This window comes from Erigeron canadensis, chromosome 7 (assembly GCF_010389155.1).
Source record: "Erigeron canadensis isolate Cc75 chromosome 7, C_canadensis_v1, whole genome shotgun sequence".
Taxonomy (NCBI): Eukaryota; Viridiplantae; Streptophyta; class Magnoliopsida; order Asterales; family Asteraceae; genus Erigeron; species Erigeron canadensis.
This window is the reverse complement of record NC_057767.1, coordinates 37,341,067-37,359,027: the sequence shown is the minus strand read 5'-3', so window position 1 is coordinate 37,359,027 and position 17,961 is coordinate 37,341,067. Positions and strand designations below refer to the sequence as shown.

General features: G+C 32.4%; 2 protein-coding genes across 2 annotated transcripts; one reads left to right on the top strand and one right to left on the bottom strand.

The window, feature by feature from the left end:
* Positions 1-5,747: 5,747 nt before the first annotated feature.
* On the top strand, positions 5,748-13,439 carry LOC122607590 (hybrid signal transduction protein dokA). The gene is made up of 7 exons (XM_043780598.1): positions 5,748-6,203; positions 7,177-7,246; positions 7,962-8,017; positions 8,165-8,240; positions 8,392-8,428; positions 12,534-12,648; positions 13,066-13,439. The coding sequence occupies exons 1-7, from the start codon at positions 5,860-5,862 to the stop codon at positions 13,289-13,291; spliced, it is 924 nt and encodes a 307-aa protein (XP_043636533.1). The 5' UTR covers positions 5,748-5,859; the 3' UTR covers positions 13,292-13,439.
* Positions 13,440-14,251: 812 nt separating this feature from the next.
* On the bottom strand, positions 14,252-15,197 carry LOC122609560. Its single transcript, XM_043782589.1, has 2 exons — positions 14,615-15,197; positions 14,252-14,507 (listed from the first exon to the last, which is right to left on the bottom strand). Exons 1-2 carry the CDS (start codon positions 15,082-15,084, stop codon positions 14,357-14,359), a joined length of 621 nt encoding a protein of 206 aa, XP_043638524.1. The 5' UTR covers positions 15,085-15,197; the 3' UTR covers positions 14,252-14,356.
* Positions 15,198-17,961: the final 2,764 nt, after the last annotated feature.

Here is a 17,961-nt window from a genome sequence, read left to right as displayed (position 1 = left end):
GGCTATCACACTCTATGCCTTATCACCTCCTATTACCTACCACTCCACCATCTCACCGCTGCAACGCGCGGGCACTATCTCTCGTAACTAAAAGAGGGGGTTGTGGGTACACTTGGCACCCATAATCTCCCTCCTTGAGCCTAATACTCTCTTCTCATTAATCCTCTATTTTTTTAAATATATTTAATCTATTATCTATATATGACCGACCCCTTTTATTATATTTAATTAAAAAAACTTTATTATTTTTATCTATATCTATAAATACATATAAACCCAAAAAACCCCAAATAACTATCGCACAAAAAGAAATTTACGTTCTAATTTTTTTTCGTTAAGAAGAAAAAAGCATTCGACTATTGTTCTTCTATCAGGGTAAGTTGAACTACCATGGTTTTTCTAATTCATATTATAATTTCATAATCATTATTATAAACTTGAGTCTTGGTATGGTTTTTTGTAAGTTTATATGGAAGTTCGGCTTTATAGGTTGGACTACCATGGTTTCTTTAATTCATATTATAATTTCATATTAATCAATATTATGAACTTGAGTCTTTGTATGCTTTTTTCTTCAAATTATAAGTTACATCCGACTTTTTGTTCATATAATTTATATAAAGATTTCTTCATATTAATAATTAGTATTGTTACTATTACTGATTTTCACTTAGTTTGTTGTCCATTATAGGTTCGTTATGGCTTTTCCTTCAACAACAAAAAATAAAACCACATTAGTTCATCTTGAAGAGCTTAAACCAACACATGTTAACCATCATCTACGTCTTCGTGTTGTGCATGTATGGACTGTTCCGGAGTGGAACAACCCGAAGAAAATCAAAACGTTTGAGATGGTCTTTGTTGATGAATTGGTATGTATTTTTTCAAATTATATTGTTAACACTTTTATAGAATATATGAAACTGCCAATTTATATTTAACTAAAGTTGGAAAAAAATGGTAAACTAAAATCAACATATATATGAAGTTAATTTTCGTATGTTTCGTTTTTAGTTTTCGTTTTAATTGAGTTTTATATGACTTGGTTAATCTAAATAGTTGAAAAAAAAGGGGTAAACTAGAATCAACATATATATGAAGTTAATTTTCGTATGTTTCGTTTTTAATTTTTGTTTTAATTGAGTTTTATATGACTTGGCTAATCTATTTGTGATGAAGATGGACGTCCAACCAATCGTACAATCAACGTCGTTTACAAAGAAGTTCTTCAAAAGCTGTGACAATTTAATCTTCAAATATGTCGTTTACTTTGAATAGTTCATACTTTGAATCGTTTTATGTTAGATTTTTACATATTCTATTTTTTTACATTATCTATTTAATAAAGTTGAATTCTAATTTTTCAAGCTTTAATTAATATATTTTGAGACTACCTGTCCAATGGACGGGTTTAAACACTAGTATTATATATACATTGAATAAGGGGCTTTATAACATGGATCCGGTTAAAATAACATAATCTAAATAAATCTCCGATATAATATTTGATATGCACAAATCAAATAAATATACAACACTTTTATACGTGTTTACTACTTTTACTTTATGGCTACTAACATTTTGTATCTATCCTTTTTTTTTAGAAAATCATAAAACTTATAAATCTCAGTCTATTTATAAACACCTTTCATGTCTTCATACTAGTCTTAAACAATTGTGCCAATTTTAGATTTGTAGTGCATGTTATATGATACTCGTACCATTTAACAAATTTAACCTTAACCTTAAAATATGTTGTGGTATACTAAATCAAAGAAAACATTGGCAGTGATAAAACGCATCGATATATTGAGACACAAATGTAAACCACATCAAAAAGAAGAAGCTGGGTTGAAATTGTGTAATGGAAATGAGAAAGAAAATACAAAGTAATGAAATCAATACTTGTATCAATTTCCTCCAATTTCTAAGATAATGTTCTACTATCTAAAGTTTAGCATAACGAGCCATTATATCAAGTATTTTTAATCGTTACCTTTACAATTCTTTATTCTAATACAGTAATACCTCTAAAGATTGTCGTGATTAACACCTAGCTAGGGTGCTAAATGAAAAATAATTTATATATTTATTAAAAGAGTAATAATCCTAGCTTTTTAAAGTCATCTATGAAAACAAACTTATGCTAAAAAGTTGCCACGTAAGATTTTATCTACATGGCATCTCCATATCTTTTTAACAATATTTGTCTATTAAATTAAATATTAAATAAAAGACCCCTCTATATATGCCAAATTCAAAACTAAAAATTAAAGTATGTTCCAAAAAGATTTAGTTTCATATTTTATCAATTTATTTCATATTTTTTTTTCAACAATACACAATATTTATTTACTTACTTGATTTACCACATGCTTAAAAGAGTTAGACTTACAGGTTTTCGAGCATTCTACAAACCAATAGAATCATGACTTATCTTTAATTTATGTAAATTTTGGTGTTAGAATGTAATATAATGTTATTCAAAATAATAGTGATACGGGAATTGACCATGAGTTATATAACATATCGATTTATACGTAATAAACTTCTAGAATAATTTAGTAATGCATATGTATATATTTTTGGGTTAAATACGTCGGCATGTAACTAACTATGGTTGAAAAGTTATAGTGTGCACGAATTCAAGTCGACTTTTAATATATGCATGAACTTAATAAAAATGTTTAAATCGTGTAACTTTTAGTGACTGGCCAATCAAAAACTTGCACATGACAACTCATATGGTTGTCACACATGTCATGTTAGATGATTTGAACATTTTTTAATAAGTTCGTGTAACCTTATATTTTTTCCCAAAAAAAAACCTTTTTCCATGTATGTATTAAGCAATTATTTTTAATTGCCGCACATCGTGCGTGTAAAATATCTAGTATATATATATATATATCTATAATACCTTATAAAGCAAACTGGATTTCTCCCTTAACTTAATTAAGAACCTGATAAAGACAAAAATGCCCTTAAATAATCTTTCTTGCTAAGCATCCTCTCACGTGATATACCAACTATGTCCTTCAACCATTTTCGTCTCTAGCAAAGTAAAACCCTATCAATGCCACCACCAGATTGTCTTCCCCACCACCGCCGCATTGCCCGGGTACCATGCTCGTATATATATATATATAGGGTAACACTTCGGTGAGAACACTCTTAAAATAAGAACGGTGAGAACACCTTAAAAACATCATTTTGATGCATTAAAAGTCCATAAAACTAACATAGTGCATAACTAATTAGATACAATTAAAACATATATATATAAAAAAAAAAGTCAAAACATGCATGTCATTGTCCAACATATAGTTGCTAATAATGAAGCAATAATTGGATATTTTAATAATCAAAAGTTAATTATCGAAACCTTATTACATAGTGCATGTATCTATCTTTTTTTATTCAAATTTAGTGATAAACAACATGAACTAAAATTAAGAATAAAATATAGGTTTTGGTGTTGTGAAATGTGAATTGTGATTGTATGGCTTTAAATATAGGAAAGTATAGGCGTATAGCATAAAGTTTAAGGAGCACAGCTGAAGTTTCATGAAGTTTAAGGACTTTAACATAAATATAAAATGTTACATAAGCAACCTTTTAGTTTTGAAAGTACGGAATCGAGTTTGATGATACTAACATCTCCTGCCACGTTATATAGCAGTCTCTCTCATGTGTCACTTCACTTTGTAGATCTTTCTAGTTTCCACATCATAACATAAAACTAGAGTCATACCAGCTCACGACGACGATGATCTTATGGGCTGAGATGTAGCTAGTGGTGACGGAAACACATGAAATGACAGCGATTGATGTTGTGATGATGGTAATAGCGGTGATGATGCGATTATTATGTAAGACTATAAAATTAGGCGGAATAGTCTGCTGGTGGGGCATTGTCATGCCCAAAAGTACACGGCGTTCCCGACCTTAAAATTGGCTTGCCCATTCCAATTCCTTTCCATCTATCCATGTGTCACTTATTTAATGAATGAGGGACATTCCCTTAATGTCTCCACTCACCATTCCTTGTAGTATAAGAAGCAAGGGTATAGTGCAGATTTTTGGTTCTTTGGTAAGTTTTTGGCAAATTTTAAACCAATGAGAGAGTGCCATGTGAACTTGAAATTTTTTGCCACTTTTTGCTAAAAAAAAAAATAGCCAAGTTCAATGGTATAGTGGCTTGAATCGGCAAATTGGCATCTATCCCCACTATAATAAATAATTAATAATAAAATAATAATATAAATATAAAAAATATATATCTCCACACCACACCGAGTAGACCACCATCCACCACTCTTTTTTTCTACCTATTTTTTGATTAATGATTAAATGCTTGAGCCCCATGATATTTATGGATTAAAAAAATAATTTGTGAGTGTTCCACAACATATATGTGTGTGTGTGTGTATATATATATATCACAGTCGGTTTTTGACATCTAATCGTGGGTGTACATTCGAAAACCAAGATGCTTGCCGGAAAAACTCACCGGAAAAGATGGTGAATACGGCTAAAGCATTTGCTATCACACTCTATGAATTATCACCTCCTATGACCTATCAATCCCACTATCTCACCGTCGCAACATGCGAACATTTTCTCTTGTATATATATATATATATATACGAGAGAAAGGTACTCGCGCGTTGCGGCGTTGATAGAGGTGATGGCGGGGTGGTAATGTAATGTCGGTGGCGGTGACGGGGTGGTCTACCTGACGTGCTCCGCGTTCGGATTTAAAAATTCGTCAAAAGTATATCGAATGACAATTGTTGTAGATATATCATTCCCCATTAAGATAACCTTCCTCCCTTCACCTTATTTCATCTCATATACCTTTAACCATTCATCTCTTTCACCTTTACCATTCACCTAACTCTTTCACATACTTTTACAACTGCTTTTATAATGTGAACATGATTTTTGGATTAATATTCAAGTACACCAACATTTGTGTAGTTTTTTTCTTAAAGACACGGTGATTATATAGTTAAACAATTTAGCTAGACTCACCATCCCGGGTAACCCGAACAAGAAAAGGCGCCTTTGTTTACCATTTATCTGTAAGAAAACATACTCGTAAAGTTGATTTTTCATAAGTGTCAAAATTAATTGTTTCTGACATAGTAGTATTCGGCATACATACTTCAGGCTCCACATTGGTTGTGGTTTCAAAGCTTGGAGTTTAATATTCCATTTTCCCTACCTGATATTAACAAACTTATGTTAGTTAGAAAATAATGATCGCCCGATTAATTTGTGTCTTTTTTTGTAATTTTGAAGTGGTAATTATGTACAAGTCTAAATTCACACGATACTTAATTTCTTTCTGTTCAAAATGTTACACAGAATTTTACAGTGCAGTTTTTCTGTTATATCTTGCTAAAAAAAACTAGCAAATGTGATACTATTGTGATCCTTGTGATTATGATCTTAAAGTATAGCAAGTAGCAACAATCTCCAAACAAACATTTTGGCTTGCATACCGGGGTTCATCGTGGGAAGAAGCAAGTGTATATTGAACTTTTGCTTAAGATTGTAATCATTACATTTACTGTAAATTATGCCACGAAAGTCATGTTAACATTTATACAGGTAATCAAAATAAAGTTATTTCAGATTTTCATCCAATGAATTTGGCCCGAGAGAAACAGGGTCCAACCCAACAAATAATTCATTCCAAATACGAGTATAATTTTTTATTTTTTATTTTCCTTTTAATCAAACAAGTATCCTCTTTTTACCCAAATTTTCCCAGATCCTGTAAATCATCACATATCAAGTACAAAATAATCAAATAAAAAAAAAATCCATACAAAAACCAACCAATAAACAATGGAATCAAACGAAACAGATATTGTAATCCAAGAATTCAACAAAATAAAGAAAACATGGGATGATGCATATCTTCAAACCCTAAATCACATTCAAGAAATCCAAAATTATGGCAAAATTTCAAGATTAAATGATACTAATAATAATAATAATAATAATAATAATAATAATAATAATAAAAAGAAAGATTCATTGCCAAGATTAAATGGGCTTGCACAAGATGGACTTGCTACATTGACTACTTCACAATTTAATCTTGATCTTTTGACCCCACAACTTCCTACTGATGACCATGTTCAAAATGCTCAGTTGACATTGCAATCTTGGAGTAACCAAATTCAAAGGTTCGTATCGAAAACCCGGGTTTTGTTTCTGTTGTTTTGTGGTAAAGTTTTGATCTTTTTGGTTGTGGTATACTGGTATGAGCATTTTGATAGTTTTATGATGTGAAAGTACATATAGAATGTGTTTGTATGTAAGTAGATAATTCCGTAGTTTTGTAGCAAAATTCCTGAATTTGTTTCGGTTTATTTGTGTTAAAGTTTTGATCTTTTTGGTGGTTGGATGATTATTTTGATAGTTGGTATGTGATAGTATATATATTGAGACGTCACTTTTTATGAGCAGCCATGGAAACCCGCGACAAGGAAAATCGTGAAATCTCATAATAAATAGGTTTTCACTGGTTATTGACAAACAACCTTTAAATGGATAAGAAATCAAGCTGATCTTAATTTGTTGCCCAAAAGATGTTGAAAATCACAAATATATCTATGGCACCAATCGGGTTGTGCATTTGAAACTAGAAAGTGTTGCTAGTAAATGATAAGCTATATATCTTTTTCTGATCATAACCAGGTTTATGAGTGATTTGTGACCAAATTTGATTACAATGATATTGTATGCCGAGATAATTTTTAGCCATGTACGTCTAGTCTTCTGCTGTATGTGTACTATATTTTTTTAACCATGTTACAAGTTGTTCGCTAAGAGGAAACTTTGTTTGGTTACTAATATACTTTGTTCCAGTTTTGCCTGGTAATGTACTTGCCTACTTCATATTACCACTTCATTTCTAATTTGCTCATTAGGTTTTTAACAACAATACTGAAAACCGTGGCATTGTTCAAAACTGAATGGTTGTCATAATGGTTCCCAAAATTGAATGATATTATCCCAGTTTATGGAAGTTGGAGTATTAGGGTAATAATTTGGTAGCGAAGTGACCAAACTAGAGTGAGGTGAAAGTGATTAAGCTGCTAAACAGTTTATTTAGATACAATGCTAATGAACGTTTTTAATTGTCATCTAATATAGTTTGCGGTCAAATTTGAGAAATGCTAATCTGCAAGCAAAGGCTAATATGAGAAAAGCTGCCCAAGAAGAGGTACTGAATTTGATTTGATTATTCCCACTTAAAATGTAAGCTTTTACTTTATCTGGATATCTATAACTTCATTTTAAATAGTTGTATGCCTTCCTGATATGTCAATTTGATTCAGCAGTTTTTAATGTAAGCTTTTATTCGAGTTGGGTCTTGCTTTATCTTGAACTGATCAAATGGGTGGTCAAAATTCTTATGAAGTGTTTCAAATGCATAAAACTCCTAAATCGGTTTACAAGTCTATTACAGAAAAGGTTAGATTATCATTACAATAATATAGTTTTTGAGGTAGTAGTTTTAAAATTCAAACAAAAAAGGATAATGAAGGGTTTGCAGTTAGGTCCATCTTGACGCGACTTCTTTAAAGATTACCCATTTTGACCTGGGCTCACGTTTCTGCAATCTTATTTCAGACAATAGTTATATATAAAATCCGAAAATCAATGGATAAACAAGTGTTAGCAGGTAGGTCTGTGCAGACACTATCCATCCTAAAGGTCCATTTTGACCTGAACCCTCCTTGACCAAATACCCGACCTGCCCATTTTACCACCTCTAATGACAATTTTACTTGCATCACATGATTTTGACGATTGTTCTAGGATACTATAAGTGCAAAACAGGTTCTGATTTGTAACAAATTTTATCGAGTCTTGAGATGTATTCTAGGAAAACTATACATCATTTGTAAGATCTTATAAGTTTTATCTGATGTCAGAGGGAGCTTCTGTTGGGAGGTGGAGAAGAGTCAACAGCTCGAAGGCGTAATTTACAGTATGTATCATGATACTCGTATTTCTTTATCTACAATTTTTTGTTTATACTGTCATAAATCATTGTGCAGTATGATTACAGCATAAGGAATTGTGTTAGAAATAAGTTAATAACAGTGACGTTAAATGTGCTAAATTATACCAATAGGACAAAAGCTGGAATGACATCTGCAGCAGAAAGCATTACCGAGAGTCTTCGTCGTACAAGGCAGATGATGGTTCAGGTTATCTCTCTTATACATCATCTCATCGTGTCACTTTCGTGTATTTAAAACCTTTTCCTGTATTTACCTTTTTTATATTTAAAAAGCATTTATATATTTATCCACAAACATGATCTGAACCATGCCTTTTAACTTATAAATTTGTTTACAGGAGGTTGAAAGGAGTGGAAGCACACTTATGGCGTTTGGTTAGTCTCATGTTAATATCTTAAGTTTTTCTTGTTTCTTTGTTTAGTTATATAATAAACTAGGTGATACCCGTATACCCGTGCGTGCACGAAATATCTTATTTTTCAACTGTTCCTTGTAAGTAATATAAAATAAGAACAAACGTATAACTTGGATGTAGACAGTTTTATATAGAGGGATAACAAAATAGATGTACATATGAATTCATCCTAAAAATACGGAAGGTATTAAACCTTATTACAAAAAAAATTGCAAAAATGGTTGGAATTAAACATAAAATGAAACCTTTTCTGATATTAGCAACAAACGCTCATACATTCAGATGTTGCAAAAACAGTCTCTCAAACACTGATAACTAAAAAGTACATTAATCTACAACAATAAACCACAAAACTTCAAGGTAAAACATGAAATAAGGTCAAAAAACCAAATAAGGTATTGATGATAAACTATAATAGGATGAGAACCCTGTTCAATCACCATCAATCCATCTTCATTTGTTGTACTTAACAAACCACAAAATAGGGTGTGTACCGTGGCTTTCCTTGGTATTTTGGACCCTTTTAGTTTCTGAAAACATGGCCTTTCGACATGATGTGATTTCTATATCAATTACAGTTATATGTAGACAAGTGAACCCGTGTTTTCAAGTGTGGTTCCATTTCTTGAAATTTGACTTGTTAGTTGCAACAGAAATGAATTAGTAATTTAGTATGTGTAATTTGAGTAGCTGAGCCTATATCAAATGGATTAATTTTTTTCCATGTAAAATCTCTAAGTGCGTCTTGGATATCCTGAAGATGGTTGTGGTCTCGTTCTCATGTCTGTCATTGGTATCTTTGCAAATTCATTAGGTTACCATGTCATAGGTTGATGGGTAGCTTCCCTCCTGCAAATTTAATTCCAGATGTGAACAAAAAAGGACATAATCAAATACAAATGTAGAACATGTGTTCTTGAATACAGTTTTCGCATGATGGGTTATATATATGTATATCTTCTATATAATTCCATGAACATAATCGAAAGGAGCTTTAATCAAATAACCGAAAGCAGTTGACTTTATAGATAGAATACAAAAAAGTGTTCACTTATGTAAGCATTATATATCTACTTTTTTGAATGTGGATGAATTTTTGAGATTTTAAAATGCTAATGAGTTTACTAAATTACTAAGTTTATCATGCATGGTCAAATTTTGTAGTTTATCAAAGCAACCTTTTCAAAAATGGACAAGGACATTCATGAGGGCAAATTTGTTATATATAAATTAAATTATTAATTGATAGCTATTTCACAATACATTATCAACATGACAAATAGAAATAAGCAAATCAACACCAAGTATGACTAACAATAATCAAATTGAAGCATAAACTGTCACTTGAGTGGCATAAAACTTAGAAATAGGAAGAGAATTTATAGTGTATACCATCTTTCTTAGTCATGATCACTTGATCTGTATACTATTTTTCATAGTTGTAAAGGCAAGCGCCTCTTGCGCCTAGGTGCAAAAGGCAGGCAAGGCCCAACCTTAAGGCCTGAATTTCTAGGCCCAAGGCCCACTAACTGTATGAAGCGCATGTCTACACTTTTCCATATAAATAAACCCTTTGTTCCACATAAAATATCACCTATTTTATAGGGATATCACAACAGAATCTTTGTTCCAAAAATCACTTGGTATATATCATTATCATCATTCATCATACTATTCTTCATTTAACTAAAATGTAAGTTTTCTTCTATTTTTACATTATTAAGACTCTTCTGCTATTTTATATAGCTTCTTAGCTGAAATTTTCTTCATTATCATTTGTTAGAGACGCTGAAATTTTATATACTCTTCTACGCTTTTTTTTTTCCCAGGCCGGCGCTTTTTTGTGCCTCTCGCCTAGGCCCCATTTGGGGTCATTGCGCTTTGAGTTCACTTTCGTCTTTGACAACTATGCTATTTTCTTTGTTTTAACTCTGATCAGTCTTCTAAACTCTCTATCTAAAGATGTAGAAATTACCTTACCCGATGTCATTTGCTGCTTCGATGATTCTGTCTATTAAAAATGTTTAAACTTGGACAACATGCCCAAATGATGAATTCACCGTTGGCTTCACGATTTACAACCAACGATCTACATTCTGTGCAAATAACAAAAAATTAAGTAGAGCATTAATAAAAGAAAATATCAATTCAGTATTTCTAATTCAATATAAAAACATCTTATATTCAAATATTCCACTCACATTATATACAAAGCAACCCACTTCATCAAAAATTTTAACAAACTACATCTCCAAGGGTTTACCTCAATAATCTCTAAGCCTAACTATACAGAATAGCATTACATGAGAAACTTAGGCTCATTACATAGCTTTCAATATTTAGGCTCATCAAATACCATAGTGTATTTGAAAATTTCCATATAAATATTTGTCTTCAAATCAGTATATTAAACATAGATTAAACATGAGGCAAAACAACATGAATGTCTAACCTGTTCATCGGTCGCATATTGCCACCACGATACTCGATGCCTTACATGAATATTGTTGGATCTAGGTGATGGTCAACGCTGCGTCCATATTTCTGAATGATGAAATACATCCATTGTCAATAATTATAATATACAATAATAATAAAATAAGATACAGTATTAAAATTAAAAACAATAATAGTTAATAACAATAAAAACAATATCACCTTAAGATGTTGATGAATTGTGAAAAGGATGAAAACCTTCATATCTCTAATGAATATGTATATATATGCAGTCTCTAAAACCTATCTTGAGTATAAAAAATACTTAATTATAGGAAGATACGGCTATTGATTAGTATATTAATTTGGTTAGAACTAAGTTTTTTTAAAAAAAAGATTTGTCTCTAAAATATAGGGTTTGAGTGAATATATGAATGAAGATAGAGATTAGACAAAGTTGTATAGATTGGACGACATACACAAATGGGGCCGGCGAGTTTTTTAGGATATCTCAAAGGATAATTATTATGGTTATAGAAAGTATCAACAACCGATTGGGTAGCTAAATGGGAAAAGTGGTCTTCCTATTGTAGGCTAGGCGTGGGTTCGAATCCGACAAAATGCAAGTTTTTAAACTTAAATTAAAAAGCTGCTATACACTTAAATATGGCATTGAGGTGGCTACCAAGTGTCAATCATACAGGCCGTCTATATGAGAAGTTGACACGTAAGCAAAAAGCTGAGGTGGTGAGCAAAGAGATATGCCACATGAGCGCTTGAAGATACCAATCTCCCTCTCTGTATATATTGATACTAGTTATATAATATATACCATTGATATGACTATATGAGTTCTATTTGGCTTTATTATCGTTCGACCTTCTGATAGGAATTGAGGTCCTTGCGCGTCGCGGCTGTCTTCCTAAGACTTGTTTGCTTTGTATGGAATTCTCCGCGGTTCCTAGAGTGCCAGCCTCCCATTCCGCATGAGCTTCTTACCATTGGCGCTTTGCTTTCCTCTTATTCTTAGTTGGATGGTTCGGAACTTCGGATGCACCTCACCATTCTTTCCCAACTAAAATAGAATAGGCTGTATCACATCGAGAATGAGATGATGACATGTTTGGGGCATGATAAATTTTGATTATTCTAGTTAAGTGGCTCTTTTGTCAACAAAGTAGTCATGGTATGTGATATAGGAAACTAGGAATGCTTCCAAGAAAGTTACTCATGGAAAACCCGAAAAACAGAGAACATTTTTAAATAGGTTTTTTTTAGAAAAGTCACTTACATACTTTATAAGTAAATGCCTCCCAAGCTAGAAAAATTTTAGGAAAAATGACTGTTTTGTTGACGAAGTAGTCATGGTATATGAAATAGAAAATTAGAGAAATTTCTTAGTTACTAATGCCTCTTAAGTTCAGTTTAAAAGAAAGGGTGGGTAAAAGCATAACCTGTTTATTAAAGATAATCAGATAAGTAGTTAAAAAATGCAGATCTAAACACCCCCTAAACAGTGCTTATAGATAAGAATGTGAGGTATTCATTGATCTGTAGGATTTACTCTTCTTGCACGTATCTTAAATTTAACCATTCATCTAAATAAAGTACTGTTTAATTCAATGCAGAGGAATCAACAGGAGTGTTGAAGAAAGCAGAAAGCGAATACAAGGGTCATCGATCGTTACTGATGCGAACTCGTAACTTGCTTTCAACAATGAAGCGCCAAGATGTTCTTGACAGGTTGGACAATATATTAGTTTAATGAAGAGGTGGTGGAATGGGTGGTTCTAGTGGGTTGGGTAATGCAGATCAAACAAGTTAAAACATGTTATTTTTTAATTCAGGTCAACGAGTCAGCCCGATTTTACCTGTAACATATGTACTTTTTTTGTTAATGATTGAATATTATAGCTATATGACTTTAAAGGAATACTGTTATTATTAATTCAAAATTTCTTGAATGCAGTTAGGAAATTGAGAACATATAAAATCTGTTTGACCCATTTCATTTTTAGGTAAGGTTTTTTGTTATGACAGGTTGGCCCGTTAAAGAAAAAATTAGCCCAATTCAACACATTCGGAAAAAATGCGTATTGCCACATCTAGTTTATTGATCTCCCTTTGTGATTACTCTAAAGTTGAATTTTATGTGGGCAGGATTATACTCATTGTGGGATTCGTGTTGTTCTCCTTAGCTGTTCTTTATGTTGTTTCAAAGCGGATTGGAATACTTAAGTTGCAGAGAAAAGTTATAGGGGCTATTAAAGCTGGCATGGCTGCTGGAGATGCGGACGTTGCTATAAACCATCTTGCTCAGGTCAACGAACCTGCAGGTCCAAATGATGATTTTAATTTAGGACTACCTATGCACGATGAACTGTAAATGTTACAGTCACACATGGACATGAATATGCAGGTTTAGTATGTATATTTATATTATGTAAACAATGGTTGCTTTTGCCTTCAGTTAGAGTGTAAATTCTTGATCTATGCAATTGTTTGGTTTTGTATCCATTTTGTTTTACATGTTAGGAAGGTATTTGGATGTGTGTTATTAGAGTAATTTTATTGGGTTGATAAATGAGGAATCAGGTACACTAAAGTGTACAGTAGTAATGTTTGGAAGCAGATCTAATGAAAAGTTCAGATTTTTCTATGTTTATAATTAAAAGTGTACTGATGTAGTAAAGAAAGCAACAAGTGGTAGATGGTCTTTCCTTTGCCTCTATTATGGTGTGACTTTGGAGTAACGCTCTGACAAATTGTGTTTTAACAGGTTCGGTGAGCACAAAATTCTCAGCTTTCAAACATGAAAACAACCCATTTAACACTTGCCTTTGATGATTTGAACATGATATTTATTCGTTTTATGTATCAAAAAAGATAAATGTTGAACTTTAAAATATTAAAAACAATTACTTTTAAAAATAGAAAAAGTTGTATAGTACATTTTTTTGCTTAACAGTTACTTTAACAAGTCTTAACAGATACCCGATTGCCAGCCTTACAGTTTGGAGGGGAGTCGGGTAAAAAAAATCCAAATGCCCATTGTTCTTTTACTTGCTCTATCGAGTTTTGACTTTGAGATCAGACACGATATATCTTCCGATTTGTTAATACTTGCAACATATAGTTTCGGTCTATATTCTATAAGTTTCCACATATGATTGGAATTTGGAAGGTTTCCATAGAAATTGAACAAATCCATGTTCATAATTGTCATTACAAGTGTTTGATTTACAGTTGAAATCCACATCCTTCAGTTTTTCAGGTATAAACCGAAAAATAAGAGAAAAAATGTTAAAAGAACAACGTGCATGCCGTATCCATCAAGCACAACTCATGTCATCTAGTGCAGCAAATACACAGAAATGAGCATACCACACTAGGATGGATTTAAATGCACAAGATCAGATATCAATAGGCAAAACAAAGATCAAGGAGTTTTCTATGCTAACAGCCAAAAATTTCTATGGGTTTTTGTATGGAGAAGATAGCCTCCATTTTGGCCCTTTCTCTGCACTGCAACACAAGTGCATTTACTGTGTTGCACCAAATACTCCGCAGTTTCTCCTCTTATCGACCCGTTCCTCCTTTGCCTGCAACCAAAAGTTGATCAAGAAATAGGTTTAACCATATTTTGGTGGTTTTGTGGGTTAAAATCTTACATGGTAAAAAAGAACAGCAAAAGCAACAAAGAACTGACCGTAAAATTGCATTAGACAGGCTTTGACGCTTTCCTACTACAAGAAGATCAATTCCAAGCACCTTAGTTTGTGATATAATAACATAACCCTTGTCCCTAGCCTCTGACTCAACTTTAGACACCTTCACCTTGAGCTTCGGGTGCACAAGCTCACAAGCGCTTTTCATTTGGTCAAGAAAGTCAACATTATCGCCCAGACAACCACCACCACCTCCAACATTGCAACCAATGCTTTCCCTAGCGTCTGGGGTTGAAGAAGACGTTGATGATTGTTTTATGAAGCATGATATTTTGTTCTTCCAAAAATTAGGATTCTCAACATGAAGAAGATATAATATGTCATTATCGAATATGACATGAGATAGAACGTAATGTAAGGCGGCTGCTGACTCACGTGTTGGTTCTGCTACAACCATAACCTTACGTCGTTGTGCTGGCTTACCACCACCATTTGCCATGGATGATGTCATCTTTATCACCACCTGCCGCCACACCACCACGCCTTATGATTCCGATGGTGGTAGGGGAAGATGGTGGATGAAATGTTTGGTTTCTTGTAATATGTCAAAAACTACAGCCATCAAACTTTAGGCCATTTGTTTGTGATTAAAAACTTATTTTGCTTCAATGCAGTAAATTGGAAGGGTATGAGTAATTTTAGGGGAGTCATTCTTAAAAAAAAAAAAATAGTCAAAAAAACCCCCAAAAGATACATTTCTTCAAGGCACTAATATGGTTAATTGTATATTTTCTTGCCTTAGTTTCATATAATAAAGTTAAATGCAACAAGAAAGCTGATGCTTCATTTTCACTTATGTAGCAAAATAATTTCATTTACAAAGACCGTTTCCAGCTTAACTCATCCACATACAGATCACTTTATCGAGCCTAGACTCATTTTCCAAATGATTTTTTACAATGTGCAATCGCCGCTTGAATGGAATGATCTCTTGAATAGAACGAATTCCTTCTTTCATCACGGGCATTTCCAACACCAATATCGTGCATAGGTGAAGACTTGATCGAGACTGGACAACTATTGCTACCTGTTTGTTTTGACCTTCTCATTCTAACGTTTTTCATAATGACATCCATCATTTTACCAAAAACATCAAATTTAATCATCTGGGATGACTTTTCCTCTTCTTTACTTCGGTTTAGACCATGAGTCTTCGTGACAAAATTGTTATTATCATCGTTTTTTATGGTCATTAGACCACGGTTTCGTTGCAAGTCTATTTTATTTAGCTTGTGGTCAACGAAAGTTTTCTTGGTCTTTTTGTCAAGTTTGTCAATTGGAGACGGTTGCATTCGTCGCGAGAGATTTAGAGACGAACCTATCATGCTCTTGATGGATCTTAGTTTCACCATGAACTTCCTTATGCCACCCAACCTAGCTGAGTTCCTTTGACAAGTCACAAAATAATTTATCTAATTAGAACTTTAATACCGACCAATTCCCTTGAATATATTGTCAATATATGAACAAATATGTTGTATCAATGTGTCGATTGAATATTTTGATTATACGGAAATAAATGCAAAAGCAAAAGGACAATAATATGTACATGGTCTAGTCAAATTAGATTAAAGAACATGTTTATTCTAAAAATAGTAAAAAATTATTAGTCGGCAAACATTTTATGCTCCAAAATATGTTTTTTTACATGACTATTGGGTCAACAACACATGTAAGTGTCAATCTTTGGGGTTGATACCTTTTTAGCCCGTTTATGTTTTAGTTATATTTTATTTTTCTAATACTCGTGGTTAAAAGGGTTAAAGATAAGTTTCGCTAGAGAAAATAGTACCCGTTTTTTAACTTTGGCAGATTTTTCTCGAATCTCCGTGACCGGGTTGCTCCTCGGCCGTCGATGGGAGTCCGAAAAACATACGGTGAAAGCAAACCTTGACGACACTGTGGGCTACTTACTCTTTGAAGTATGTTTTTGTAATGGATTGAATTATGGGTTTTGTTGTGATGTTTGTACTTTTTATGCACAACATCTATCGCTTGAGATGTTGCACAAGTGGAAGTACTCATAGGTGTTTCTTGGTCGTGGAATGGATGGTTAGAGTTCGCAATGGGGGTGGTGGTGAAGTCGTGAAGGGTTGCCGAGTAATTAAATGAGAAGCAAAAATCAAATTCATCTTCTTTTTTATCGTCAGGCTTGGATTTTGTGATTAACGTTGATGGTGGTGGTGGCAGAGATATTTCAAGGTAATCCTTTTGATGATGGTTTGAAATGTGATGGTCATTCTCGACACCAAAATCTTCATCATCGGAGAAAAACCCGGTTTTAGAAGAAGTAGAAAAGGAGAAACTTTCTTGATTTTGCATGTCATTCATTTTTGTTAACATGAAGGAAACCAATTCTTTCTAAGTTTTTAATATAAGCGTGTTACTTAGTCCATCAGACAAACTTATAGATTATTAATTTTGGACCATAATCAATCTTGTTAATATCATAATAGAATATTTTGTCTCTAATGTATACAAAATTTGTTTAGCCGTCGTTAGTCATAGATAATGAGTTAATGACAAAAGAAAAACATATCATAATAAACTTGTTGATAATGTAGTTTTAATAACTTGTAATATTTAATTTATATCAAGGCAAGTAATAACAACATTTTAATATGGGTAAATTAAACACAGAAAATTACAAAATTCAAAATATCAATGTAACCTTCCAACCGGGCCTTTATCTAGAGAATTTATTTGTTATTAGATAGATTAATAATAAGATTTTGTTTTCAAGTTGTATTTATTTATAAGATTATTGATAGGTGTATGATTTGGGTTAAAGAATCTTTATAAATTTTAGTTCCTTTTGTTTAAGGCATCTAAGTTTGGATTATTGTGAATAAGGTATGGTCTCACTATTGCACTTTGGAAGTGTCTAAGATAAATATAGTAATTAAAATATAGATAATAGGCAAATAGAGGTCACTACAAAAATTTCTAATCGATTTATAGCCAGAGAAGTACTTTAACATTAAAAGGAGGTATGAGTGTATGATCAAATTAATCATTTGAAGAACAATATGAAACTTGGTTTCAAATAAGGTAAAGTTTTGTAGACACGAGTTTCACTCGAGCTCAATTATTATTGTCTATGAGTTTGATGTTCCTATATAATTGGGTTAATTGCCTAGAATGCACTTTTTTTTTCTTCCTTTTTGTATATCATTATATTGATATTGATGTAATGGCGAAACTTAAATACAGGGGTAGATTTCAATGAGACATAAAATTTAACTTTACAAGAGAGGCTAATATTATGAAAAATTATTTTTAAGAATGTATAAGAAAATTAGTGTTAAAAACAAAAACTTTTAGAGGG